Source organism: Chelonia mydas, chromosome 3 (genome assembly GCF_015237465.2).
Source record: "Chelonia mydas isolate rCheMyd1 chromosome 3, rCheMyd1.pri.v2, whole genome shotgun sequence".
Taxonomy (NCBI): Eukaryota; Metazoa; Chordata; order Testudines; family Cheloniidae; genus Chelonia; species Chelonia mydas.
The window spans coordinates 86,864,792-86,877,888 of record NC_057851.1 but is presented as its reverse complement, the minus strand read 5'-3'; the positions used below and the strand labels follow the sequence as shown (position 1 = coordinate 86,877,888).

Sequence of the window (13,097 nt, the reverse complement as noted above, 5' to 3'; positions counted from 1 at the left end):
GAAGTAGGTTTCGGCTGTCTTTTGCTAGCATTGAAGTACAGTATATCAACCTTCTAGCATAAAAGGAGTGAAAATGCATGACCTTCAGAAAACAGTGGGTACAGCTTTAGAATGGGTAACAATGAAAGAGGCACGCATCTCTAGTCCTGTATCAACGCTTTTAAGGTCCAATCCTGTTTCAGACCTGCAGAATATATTTTGAAAGTTTACATAGGCAGTGGCCAGTTTATCCAAGTTAGGTGGTGAAGTATACCCACATATTTGAAAGTAGGATTAATTCCCAAGAGTAGTACAAGTTAATCATTAGGCTACTATAGGCGTCTATGAGTGTTTTGAAACATCATTGGGTGGACAAATGGGGAAAAAAGCTGTCAGTCACTGGTCAAAGTTTAATCATCACCTTTCAAGAGCAAAGCTTTAAAGAGCAGAATTTTTCTTTCATCTCATGCAGCTGATTCATCTCTAGTGTATTGCTCCTTGATTTTAATGGGATTGCAGAGGTGTGACTGACAAAGGAATTTGTCCCAGTGTCTGAAAAATGGGTAATATTCATAACTAGAGTCGTGCAAAACATTTCCAAAGAAGCCTGACATTAGACAAAACTTACCTGATCATCCAGATTCAGAGAAAGTTTGTTATGGTTTGTGAAACTTTCCAACATACCAAGGCCCAGATTAAACTCAGGTTTGCATGGTTTCTGCTAGGGCTCTCAATTAATTGCAGTTAACTCATGTGATTAATTAAAAAAAATTAATTGCAATTAAAAAAATTAATTGTGATTAATCACGCTGTTAAACAATAGAATACCAATTAAAATTTATTAAATATTTTGGATGTTTTTCTACATTTTCAACTATATCGATTTCAATTACAACACAGAATACAAAGGTTTCAGAGTGGTAGCCGTGTTAGTCTGTATCAGCAAAAAGAACAAGGAGTACTTGTGGCATCTTAGAGACTAACAAATTTATTTGAGCATAAGCTTTCGTGGGCTAAAACCCACTTCATCGGATGCATGCAGTGGAAAATACAGTAGGAAGATATATATATATATATACACAGAGAACATGAAAAAATGTGTGTTGCCATACACACTGTAATGAGAGTGATCAATTAAGATGAGCTATTATCAGCAGGAAAAAAAACCTTTTGTAGTGATAATCAGGATGGCCCATTTCCAACAGTTGACAAGAAGGTGTGAGTAACAGTGGTGGGGGGAATAGTTTTATTTTGTGTAATGACCCATCCACTCCCAGTCTTCATTCAAGCCTAATTTAATGGTGTCCAGTTTGCAAATTAATTCCAATTCAGCAGTCTCTCATTGGAGTCTGTTTTTGTAGTTTTTTTGTTGTAATATTGTGACTTTTAGGTCTGTAATCAAGTGACCAGGGAGATTGAAGTGTTCTCCGACTGGTTTTTGAATGTTATAATTCTTGACATCTGATTTGTGTCCATTTATTCTTTTACGTAGAGACTGTCCAGTTTGTAAGTTGCACATCATGTGCCAGCAATGCCCCTCTGCCATGTACATTGAAGTGGGTTTTAGCCCACAAAAGCTTATGCTCAAATAAATTTGTTAGTCTCTAAGGTGCCAAAAGTACTCCTCGTTCTTTTTACAGAATACAAAGTGTACAGTGCTCATTTTATATTATTTTTGATTATAAATATTTCCACTGTAAAAATGATAAACAAAAGAAACAGTATTTTTCAGTTCATCTCATACAAGTATTGTAGTGCAATCTCTTTATCGTGAAAGTGCAACTTACAAATGTAGGGTTTTTTTGTTACATAACTGCACTCAAAAACAAAACAATGTAAAACTTTAGAGCCTACAAGTCCACTCAGTCCTACTTCTTGTTCAGCCAATTGCTAAACGAAACAAGTTTGTTTACATTTACGGGAGATAATGCTGCCCACTTCTTATTTACAATGTCACCTGAAAGTGAGGACACGCTTCCATGCTGATGATGCTCGTTAAAAAAACAATGCGCTAATTAAATTTGTGACTGAACTCTTTGGGGGAGAATTGTAAGTCTCCTGCCCCGTTTTACCCTCATTCCGCCATATATTTCATGTTATAGCAGTCTCAGATGATGACCCAGCATATGTTGTTTGATTTAAAAAAAACTTTCACAGCAGATTTGACAAAACGCAACGAAGGTACCAATGTGAGATTTCTAGAGATAGCTACAGCACTTGACCCAAGCTTTAAGAATCTAAAGTGTCATCCAAAATCTGAGAGGGATGGGGTGTGGAGCATGCTTTCAGAAGTCTTAAAAGGGCAACATTTTGATGCAGAAACTACAGAACCCAAATCACCTAAAAAGAAAATCAACCTTCTGCTGGTGGCATCTGACTCAGATGATGAAAAAGAACATGCATTGGTCTGCCCTGCTTTGGATTGTTATCGAGCAGCACCCGTCATCAGCATGGACGCATGTCCTCTGGAATGGTGGTTGAAGCATGAAGGGACATAGAATCTTTAGTGCATCTGGCACGTAAATATCTTGCAATGTCAGTTACAAGAGTGCCATGCAAAAGCCTGTTTTCACTTTCAGGTGATATTGTAAACAAGAAGCAGACATTATCTCCTACAAATGTAACCAAACTTGTTTGTCTGTGCGATTGGCTGAAGTAGGACTGAGTGGACTTGTGGGCTCTAAAGTTTTACATTGTTTTATTTTTGAATGCAGGTTTTTTTGTACATAATTCTACATTTGTAAGTTCAACTTTCATGATAAAGAGATTGTACTACAGTACTTATATTAGGTGAATTAAAATATGCTATTTCTTTTGTGTTTTACAGTGCAAATATTTGTAATAAAAAATAAATATAAAGTGAGCACTTTACACTTTGTATTCTGTGTTGTAATTGAAATAAATATATTTGAAAATGTAGAAAACATCCAAAATATTTATATAAATGGTATTCTATTATTGTTTAACAGTGCAATTAATTTTTTCTATCACGTGATTAATCATGATTAATTTTTTTAATCACTTGCCAGCCCTAGTTTCTGCACCTTTTTGGTGTAGGGAAAAGAGGGGAATGTGCCAAGAGAAACAAAAATAAAAGATGTGTACAGATCACGGTGTGAAATGAACCTGCTGATTTTCACACAGCTACAATTATGACTACAACTGTGTGGAAAATGGAGGATGAAAGGGACAGTCAACAATGTATTCATGGAACTTTTGGTAGAAATTTATAATTTTGATAATTTTTCATCAAAAAAACCAACTTTGGAAAATTTCAACTCACTTTAGTTGTAACATCTAATTCCAGCTTCTACACTTTCAGAACCTCCACTCACTTAAGTTTCTTAGCATTTTAACTATCTATCTGTGTAGGTTTTTCTAGCAGCTCCCATCACCATGGTATCTGAGGTGCTTCTGGGCATTTCCTAGAAAGGACGATCCTATTCTATCCTTTTCAGATACTATTTGAGCTCTGTTCTGGACCTGTAAATATTTTCATAGATTTCCAGCTGTCTTGGATGCAATATTTGTTCCCTCCCTGTCTCCAAGAGTCAGACTATGGTGCAGCAGTCAGGAAGTTTCTGTCAATACAGCCAAAACAGGGCCCATGGCTTCAGCACAGGTTTTGATGTGGTTATTACCTGGCTAGCTCCATCTGCAGAGGCTGAACTATCCTGTATTACAGCTCATTTTAACCACAACTGAGAGCCTGTCTACATAAGAAGTTTTCATTGGTTTAACTTAAATTGATTTAAATTCTCAATACCATGGGTGGCGGGTATCATAGGCTGGGGGAGGCTGTGCCTCCCCAAACAGCCAGGCATAGCTCCACCCATGCTCCGCCCCCTGTTTCTTGCTCTGCGAGGTGGCTCTTCCCATGTGCTGCGCGGCTGGTGCTGGGGCCACGCCACTTCCGGTGCTCCGGGGGCTGGGTGCACTAGCCTGGGGCGGGGGCCAGCGGCTGCGGCTGCAGGCTCTGGGCTCCCATGGGGGGAGGGGTGTGGAAGGTGTGGGGTTGTGGGCTAGCCTCCCCAGGCCAGCAGCTCACATGCTGCCCATTCTCAATACAACTTCCCAACTGTAGCAAATATATTTTTCTTTAGCCACAAAAGCAGCATGGGAGCTTCTGTTTTGTTGTTGCCCTGAAGGGAGTCAAAGTGGGGCAGCAACAGCAGGTCAGAAGGAGCAGGCCAGTTGAGTATGCCAGGCACCCTCTGCTGCCCTCAGACTCTGCTGTTACAAGAGTGGTCTATAAATGAGAGACGTCTATCCATATGTAGATAGTTAGCTAATGGATTATATGCTAGTAGGTGGTGCTCAACAATATATAGCATGGATTTTGTAGAGGACCAATGAAACTTGTTGTGCACTGCAAATGGCTTCTTACATGTAGCTCTTCATAACAGAGGCACAAAGGCTTCCAAGGCCTTCACTCCTTTCACTCTTTCAGAACAAGTAGGCATGAGCCCACCAGCTCCTCCCCTGATGGGATGGCTCAGAAGGGGGACAGGCAGCACTGGAACACCTGGTCAGTGGCCATTAGGGACTCAGAAAGCCTTCAGAGACCTCTAATCTTAGTACAGCAGCCACCAACTTGGCCAACACTGGGGGACTGAAGCAGCAACTTTCAGAGTTTACAGCTTGTGGTAAAGATCTAAGCTATGCAGTTCAGGGCCCTTTTAACGGATTCATATCCTACATGGATCAGACACATAACACATGTACTAACCCCTGGGTTATGTAAGCAGAACTGTTTATTGGATGGTTAAAGTGCAAGCGGGAATGGGGTAATAATGTGTATTTACTTACAATATTCACAATTTATAATGTACACTGTGTTGTTCAGTTACATACATCATCCATACAGCAACAATACCATCGGACTTATGTAACTGAGCAATGCAGTACAGACTTCCCATGCTACAGTCAAATATGCAATTCAAACAATATTGTGACCAAGAATTATTTGCTACAAAATTCATGAATAATTTCAAATAATCAGCACACATGGCATTTTGTGATTTGTTCATAGACAGTTGATGAAGAGGGGAGGTGGGGAAAAGTAAATTTCTTCTAATTATTTGTTGTGAATTATTTGCTCCAATCTAATCAGTAAAAACTGACTTTAAAATCCAAAGGCATTTGGAATGAATACAGCTCCCAACTATTTGTTTGTTTTGCCCTCCCCTTGTTACATACCATCAGTTCGTAAAATACTAAGTCAGTTAATAGGTAAATAATTCAACCACCTTGCCAATGGTGAACCAGTTAATCGGCATTAGTAAAGGTCTGCCCCTTCTATAAATCAGTCAACTCTGTTTGATTGTGGACATTTCTGGCTCTTTCATGTCAATACTGTGATCCTCAAAGGCTGAGTGAGATATGGAGAAAAGTTCTCTGACAGTTTTTGGTCTGCAAGTCAAGAAAGAAGCATCTCTCATTTTACCTTTTCTTTAGAAATGCACCCTTGAAGAACAAGGTGTTGAGCACTGGGGAACTCTGGAAGAAGTGTTCCAGTTTTGGAACTAAGAGAATATTTCCTAGTGAAGCCACCCTGAAATGTGTAAAAATACAGTAAAATTAGAAATATGTAATACTGCCAACACCACCACCAATTAGTATTTAACTGATGTTATATCTTATGAGACTCCCAAAGTTTCCAAAACTTTGGTTAAATTCAGATAATACTTTCAAAATCTGAAGGTTTCAAAACTTGGGTCACTATTCAGTAAGATACTTAAGCATGTGCCTAAATTTAAGCACCATCAACATTTGCTTTCACAGTCGTACAAACCTGGAATCACTCCACTGACTTCATGGAATTCTACTGGCTTCAAAGAATTGATTCCCAATTTATAAGTGAAAGCAGACTATAATCTCTTGTGTTTAAATGGACATACATAAAACATACACAAAGCTTTGTAAAACCAGGTGATCACATTGGGCCAAATTCATCTTTGGTGCAACTCCATTGACTTTAACTGAGTTATATCAGAGATTAATTAGACACATTTTTTTCTGGAAGGGACCCTTTAGAGAGTATGGGCCCAATCCAGTGCTTAATTTGTGCCATGGCTTGCCGGGGGGGAGTCCTGGCACCTCTAGGTTTGGCAGTTCATAGCCCCAGCACTTTTGAGCTTGCTGCATCAGTTTGAATGCAAAAAAATTGCTTGATCCCCGGCACCTCTTCCATTACAAATTAAGCACTGGCCCAATCCTATTCCATTGAAACAAGTGGGAGTTTTCACAGTGAGACTCAAATTGCCTCCTGAAACACTAATAAAACTGTAAACACCACGCCCTTTTCTTCTGCTGGTTGCTCATTTCGGAGGTAAGCTCCCATTCATTTATAAAGGTTCCCAGAACAGTCTAACCTTCATACACGTGATTCCCATTCATTCACTCTCAGGAGCTGAACTAAGCTCTGTGCCTTGCTGCTTTCTCACACCTAAAGGAGTTGTCCCTCATTCAAATGGCAGTGGCCTATGATTTTGGCTCAATCCCTGCTGAGGATAGTGATGCCTGGAGGGGTGTGTAACCACAGTTCATTACAAATGTACAGCAATACTATGCAACAATTCAAGAGCCCAGCACTGAAGTCCCTAGTTTTGCCTGACTGAGGTCTCCCGGACTGCGCGTAAGGGCAGGAAGTGAAGAATAAAATCATGCCAGGGATAGTACGGAGAGGCAAAACACACTTAACCAAGCTGCAATTTGGCCAGGACACTAAGGTCAACTCTCTCTTACCAAAAAAAAAAAAAAGAAATGCTGTGGGATTGTTGATAAGCACAAGGGGTCGTGATGTCAGGCTTACATCTCCTTGCAAGATAGTATTCTGAGAAGCACCAGGCCGCCAATTATCCTGGGGGCACACTGGTTCAGTACTAACTCAGAAGGAAAAATGCCTCCCTTCTGGGCCAACAGTACCACTTTCTGCAGTTCCTAGATGTTCCCTACAGAGCTCCCATTCAACCGGGGCCCAAATTAATCTTGTAAGCCCCTGGCAGGATCACAGCCAAAGGTAACACAGGTGCTGGCTATACCCCGAGAGGAAAACTTTCAGGGCTGGAACTGCGGCCCCAAACACTGATGCTAGCCTTTCCCTTTCAGAGCGACGGCAGGTGCAGATGATGAAACAATGACAAGCCTGCATGTTCAGATACTAACTGAATGATAAAACATGACAAATCAACGCTTCACTAGTTTGCTGACTTTATAATTCCCACAAAAACCTGGCTGCCTCAGCCCACTTCTCAGCAAAGACTGAACAGTAGCACCCTGTATAATGTGAGGTGTGACGTTACTAAGACTTCCTAAGCTTTACAACATATACCACAGTGCACTATGAAATATCGTGAGGAAAATGAAATGATAGTGGTCAAGATAGATGGACAGAGTACATTCTGTGATGCTCTCCTGACTTGTTGAATTGTGTTTGCTCACACAGGATTACAGGCTGCCTGCACAAGTCCCTGTGTTCCATCTCTGCCTCACTTAGTCCTCAGTGCACAGAGCCTTGCACCGGCCTTCTGCAATGACAGGAATTTCACCTTTATGAATCCACTCATTCTGAATGGGTTTCCTCAGTTACTACTGGGTGGGATTCAGCCCGGGTACTGGGCCAGCCACATTTAAACCCTGATTTGAGAATGTAAGTGGTACTTAAATTGGCCTTGTTCTAGCCCTCTGCATATGGGTGAGTTTCACCCTAGCGTGACTTACCAAGTTTAATGGGTGTACCTCAACATAGTGCAAAGAAATACAGTAAAGTGTGTAATTCTGTGGCCACTGAAGCAGATGTAAGGATTTCAACAATCTGAGTCAGCCTCAAATTAAATGAATTCAGAATACCAAGAACTGAAGCTAGGTGTTGTCCACCATTTATTTGCCCCATTTTTTAATCTTTTGACTTACATTCTTACACTGATCTGTTTCGTCTGAGGCTGTGTATTTGCATTTGGAATACCTTAAATTCAGATTTGAATGAACACTTCAGACTTCCAAACAGTCTTTACTTTATCGTTAAAAAAACCAAAACAGAAAGCAAGGAATGACAGACATGTGCTATTTGAACAGCACCTTGCCTGCCCCATCGACCTATTCAAACACAGAAAAAGAGCTAAATGAAAGAAATGATGGAAATTTAAATTCTGTATTGTCTTAAACATTAGACAGTTGAAACACTGTTTTTAGTCAATATTTCTGCAGTTCTTCAATTGCCTATCAGCATCCAGAGTTGTTTTTTTCAATCGATAACAGGAGCAATCTGGGTGCCTTTATTACGCAATTACCCATTAAATGTATTAAAAGCTTTGATTAAAAGAAATTAGTGCATAAACGTTTTTTTAAAGAAAAAACATTTGCACCATTTCATTGTGCTAATGGACTTATATGACTGTATCCCACTTCTAGGTTTGATATTTTAACCCATTGCCCCCTGCCCTTTCATTCTAATGCCGTCTGTTTCTAATGGCTATTTAACATTAAGATAATGACAGCAATATTATCAGCCTAATTAACCATGCAGACTCTAATGGCACACTAACTGGTTTAGATAAAAGAGTTTCTGATATCTCCTTGTACAGAAAAAATACTAAAATATGTGATAAAACATACCAGAGGTAAACAATGTGCCTGGCATTCAATGTTCATCCAAGTTTCATTTAGTCTGTACCTATAAGATTTTAAAATCTTTTCAATGTTTCTGTGTTGCTGGTGAGAGTGACATCTAATGCAATCGTAAATCCTTTCTGCAAAAACTAATTGGACAAATTGCCTAGGGAGGCTGTAGAATCTCCATCACTGGAGATTTTTAAGAACAGGTTAGACAAACACCTGCCAGGGATGGTCTAGTACTTAGTCCTGCCTCAGTACAGGGGACTGGACTAGATGACCTCTCGAGGTCCCTTCTAGTCCTACATTTCTATGATTCTATCGTATATTCAAGGCAGTGAGTAGATATATAGTTTAATGTAAGGAGAGTTGAAAAATTTTCACTAAATCTTTTCTGGTCACATTCATTTTAGTTTTGTTTTGAAACTTGACGGCATTGTCTCAGACATACAGGGCTAGACTATACAACCCTTACATTGAGAACCCTTACTCACAAGTGCAATCTCATTAACTTCATTGGGATTACTCTTGAGAGCACATTCTTAGCAACCTGACCAAAGGTTGCACAATCTACTCTATAATGTACTGTTTCAATTTTCAAGCAAACTGGGGGTTGGGGGAACCACTCCCTATTCAATAGTACTACTATGAATAATGGGACTACAAGTAAGAGAAAAAAGGGCACAGTGCTTACCTCATTCTTCAGCTTGCTTCCAGAAAACCTTTGAAAACAAATAGATTGTATTAGTACATCAAAATTGAGCACTGTGGTTATTTTAATTAAACATCCACAACAACAGCTTCTCCCCCACACACTGCACTGGATGGGAAAATGATCCTGGTAAGCCTGAAAAATAAACATATCTGGGCAATTAGCTCTATTCCTCAACTTCTATGGCCTCCAAGCTCCTGAGAACATCATTAAAGTCATGGGGGACCGTCTTTTAAAAGTGACGACTTTAGGGCAGTGACCAAACAGAAAATTCTAAGACCCAGGTTCCATTCAGACTTCAAACCTGTGTCAGAACCTCACAAAAGTCTGTAAATCAGGGAAGCATTGGACCCCAAATCTAGAATATTTTAGAACTGCCCTAGCAGAGAATAAGACTAATAAAAAATAAATGAAAGAAAAAAGAGTTTAGACTTTCCCCTTTGAGAAGAAAGATAACAGCATAAAATAGTGTTTGCCAGAAACTTTTCTAGAACTCGGAATGGTTTCAATCCAAGAATGCATGTATCTCTGATGGAAAAAAATCATTAATAACTGTCAGGAATATAAAACAGTATAGACAGCATTCTGTGTACTATGGGCCTGGTCCAATGGCCACAGAAGTCAATGGAAAGACTCCCATTGGCTTCACTGGATGTCAAAGCAAGCCCTAGGTGCAGTCACTAGAAAACTCAAGTTGAATCAGATCTACTACGTTAGGTAATCCCGGGTGGCAAGGTTCTACAAGGATCTGCACAATGATGAAAACAAGTCAGTTGTGGTTTGTTTAATTAATAGAATTCTCCCTTATTTTAGCTGCAAGGTGATAAGATTACAATGACAACATGAAGTTTTATAGTGACATGGGGCGATATTGTGGTTTCAAGCCATTGAGATGTGTTGGGGACAGGGAGTGGAGCTGACATGGCCAGAGGTGACCCAAGGCATTCTGCCTGCACAGGCCAGACACAGGGAAAATGGCTCAGGGGAATGCCAGTGAGTGTCTTGGAAAGGGGAAATGTGTGTTCCTTCCAAACCTCATGTCTGATGCCAATACCAGAAGGCAAGCAGAGAGGGCAGGTGGGTAGAAGAACTCCATTGCCTACAGAGATGGAGCTAGGGGCCTCATAGCTAGATGTGTATTGTGGACAGAGCTGCAAGGGGAGATCACCAATTCAGCATATAACTTGGGCAGCTTTTGCTGGGTGTGTTCCTCCAAAGCCTCAGTCACAAGCTAAAGCTGTTCTTCCCGCAGTACTATTGGTAGGAGTGTGCTACGCTTCCTCCTTTGAAGGACAGGGGTGGAGGAGGCAGATTTTTAAAAGTATTTAAGCACCTAAAGATGCAGAAAGGTGCTTAGTGCGGTTTTCAAAAGTGCCGAGGCACTTCAGTCTCATGAAAGCAATAATTGTTAAATACCTGGGAGTGCTGGAAAATCTCACTAGCCACCTATCTGCACCATTAGGCACCTAACTCCTTTGAAAATCTGGCCCTGGGTACTTTTGCATTAACTCCATTTTCTTTCACTCAGCAGCACTGGAGCTTGTAAGGCCACAGGCTTGAACCTAATGGCGCATGGCTCTGGCTGAGATACTGCCCAGGGCCATTAGTGATATGGTCCCCTTTGTGCCTCTCACTCAATTAAATGAGCAATTTGTTCAAGATAATTCTGCATTACAAAATAATCTCATCTACAAATGTGCCAAAAACACCCCCGCAACCCTTGATAAATACTGGATAAGGAAATGGCAGGTTCAGATTATTATACCCAGCAACTGCAGGATCCCCCCTTTCTTTAGATGACCAATGCCAACATTAGCCTCATGTTTTCTGTTGTGCCCCATTTCTTATGCCAGGGACCCTGGGCGATAACCTGAAGCGGCCAGCAGCTGAATTTTCTATATATGCCTATGAACTCATTTATCCTTTTCCTTTAACACAATCCCACTATGGCTGTATTTTCATCGACAATGAAAGCCTTCATTCAAGCCATATGTGAACAGAGACATTTGTTTTATGAACTATTAATCTTTGTTTGGTAAACCAACATGCAGCTATCATAATTTATTGATCTTGCTAGCTGTCCCTTAAATAAATATAATTAGAGCTTCTGGTTTAGGTTTCAGCTTGATATTTGCCAGTAAAAGAATCAGTAAATATTAATCTACACTGAAACCAGCCCTCCTGCCCACAGGTGCCAACTTCACACCATTCCCTGGCAGTTTCACAATGGTGAGCTGCATTGGGTGGCAAATGGAGAAGACTGCCACACAAATACGTATAAGCAAAATGCTCTGAAAATTGAGCCTCACTATTCTAAATTTAGTGGGCTAGTGTAAATGGTATAAATGGCATCGCTCCCTTGACTTCAGTGGAGGTATGCTGAATTACACCAGCTGGCCCATTGTGTCCAAAAATTTAACTCTGGATTTTTGGGAGTAAATTACTGCCCCAAACTAGGAGCATTAAAACCATGAGAGAACAATATTACTGGTGCCTCTATACTACAGTGATAGGTGTCCTGTGACTACCTTACGTAGATAGATGAGATTAAAATTAGATCGTCGCTGAACATCATTCCAAAATACAGGGGCAGAGACTTAGTCTCAGCAGTCATGTTACTGTACCTTGTCAACCCTTTTCCAGAATACACAGAGTGGTAATACGCGCTGCTTTCTTTAATGCCAATTCCATAGTAATGATACCTATGAAAAAGAAAAGGGACACACATAAAGGTCTACAGGGAACTAAACTGGTGCTTAATTCAACTTTTCCTTAGACTCTATTTTAATTAAAGTAATGTTTCATGTCACTGGGACAGATCCTGGTCCCACTGAAGGCAATGAGAATATTGGCTGGATGCTCCTCTTAGGTCTTGTCCACCCACAGTGCGTGCATTGATTCACTAGTTAAATCAGTGCAACTCCCTTCACGTGGACACTCTTGACATAACACACAGTTGCACTGGTTTAAGTAATTTGGTTTAGAATCACAACTTTTAGTTAAACTGGTCAACTTTGTGTGTAGACCAGGCCTAAATTGCATTGGCATAACCCCTCCAAACTCAGTGGAGTTGCATCAGCTTAATTGAGGGGAAAATTTAGATTAAGTCCCCTTTGTATATTTCAAACATAAACAATAAAAGTAGTAATGTGTTTAAAAATGACTCATTAGTGTCACATTAGTATCACTTACATCAACATCATTTCCTCATCTATAAAAGCTAATAGCTTACTTTTATATAGCACTGTTCATCCAGAAGGATGCCAAAGTTATAACCTGGTTTATAAACTCTCTATATTAACCCCTTCATCCCTGATATTTTAAAAAGTGTTCAGTAAGGAAGGAGATACCTAGAGGGAGGGAGAATTAGGTGGAGAAATTCTTAAGGGTTAGAGTTGGTGGGCAATTGCAAGATTCCTGATGGACAGAAGAAGTGAGATGGAGAGAAGAAGAATAATCACCTCAGGGTGATTAGTTGCATCACATGGCACATTGATAACTAGACTGGAAAAACTCTAGTAAATGTATGAGATGAAACAATCCTGCACTGGCAGGAAGGCTAGATGGTCTCACAGATGTCTAGATTCAATGGCCCTGATTCTGGGTGGGGGTATAAAATGGGGTTGTGTCTTCTGATTCTCCAATATTCCTATGCTCTGGTAGAATCTGGAGAGTCACTGGGTAAGTGGTGGTGAGAAAGGGTTGGGGCAGGAGGCCAGCCCCCACTTTTCCCTATATATTGTCTTGCCAGTCTTCCTGTAGTTTAGCTCAATCTGAAGGGCTTAGCTCAGTC

At 40.3% G+C, this 13,097-nt stretch overlaps 1 protein-coding gene across 1 annotated transcript in view; it reads right to left on the bottom strand.

Moving 5' to 3' along the window:
* The window catches only part of RFX6 (regulatory factor X6), a 51,321-nt gene that overhangs the window by 23,677 nt on the left and 14,547 nt on the right, over positions 1 to 13,097 (bottom strand). Inside the window, exons 5-7 of the mRNA XM_007056767.3 lie at positions 11,929 to 12,006; positions 9,287 to 9,314; positions 5,426 to 5,533 (exon numbers count right to left, since the gene is read on the bottom strand). Of these exons, the coding sequence (XP_007056829.3) occupies positions 5,426 to 5,533; positions 9,287 to 9,314; positions 11,929 to 12,006 (214 nt within the window). The remainder of the gene's footprint in view (positions 1 to 5,425; positions 5,534 to 9,286; positions 9,315 to 11,928; positions 12,007 to 13,097) is intronic.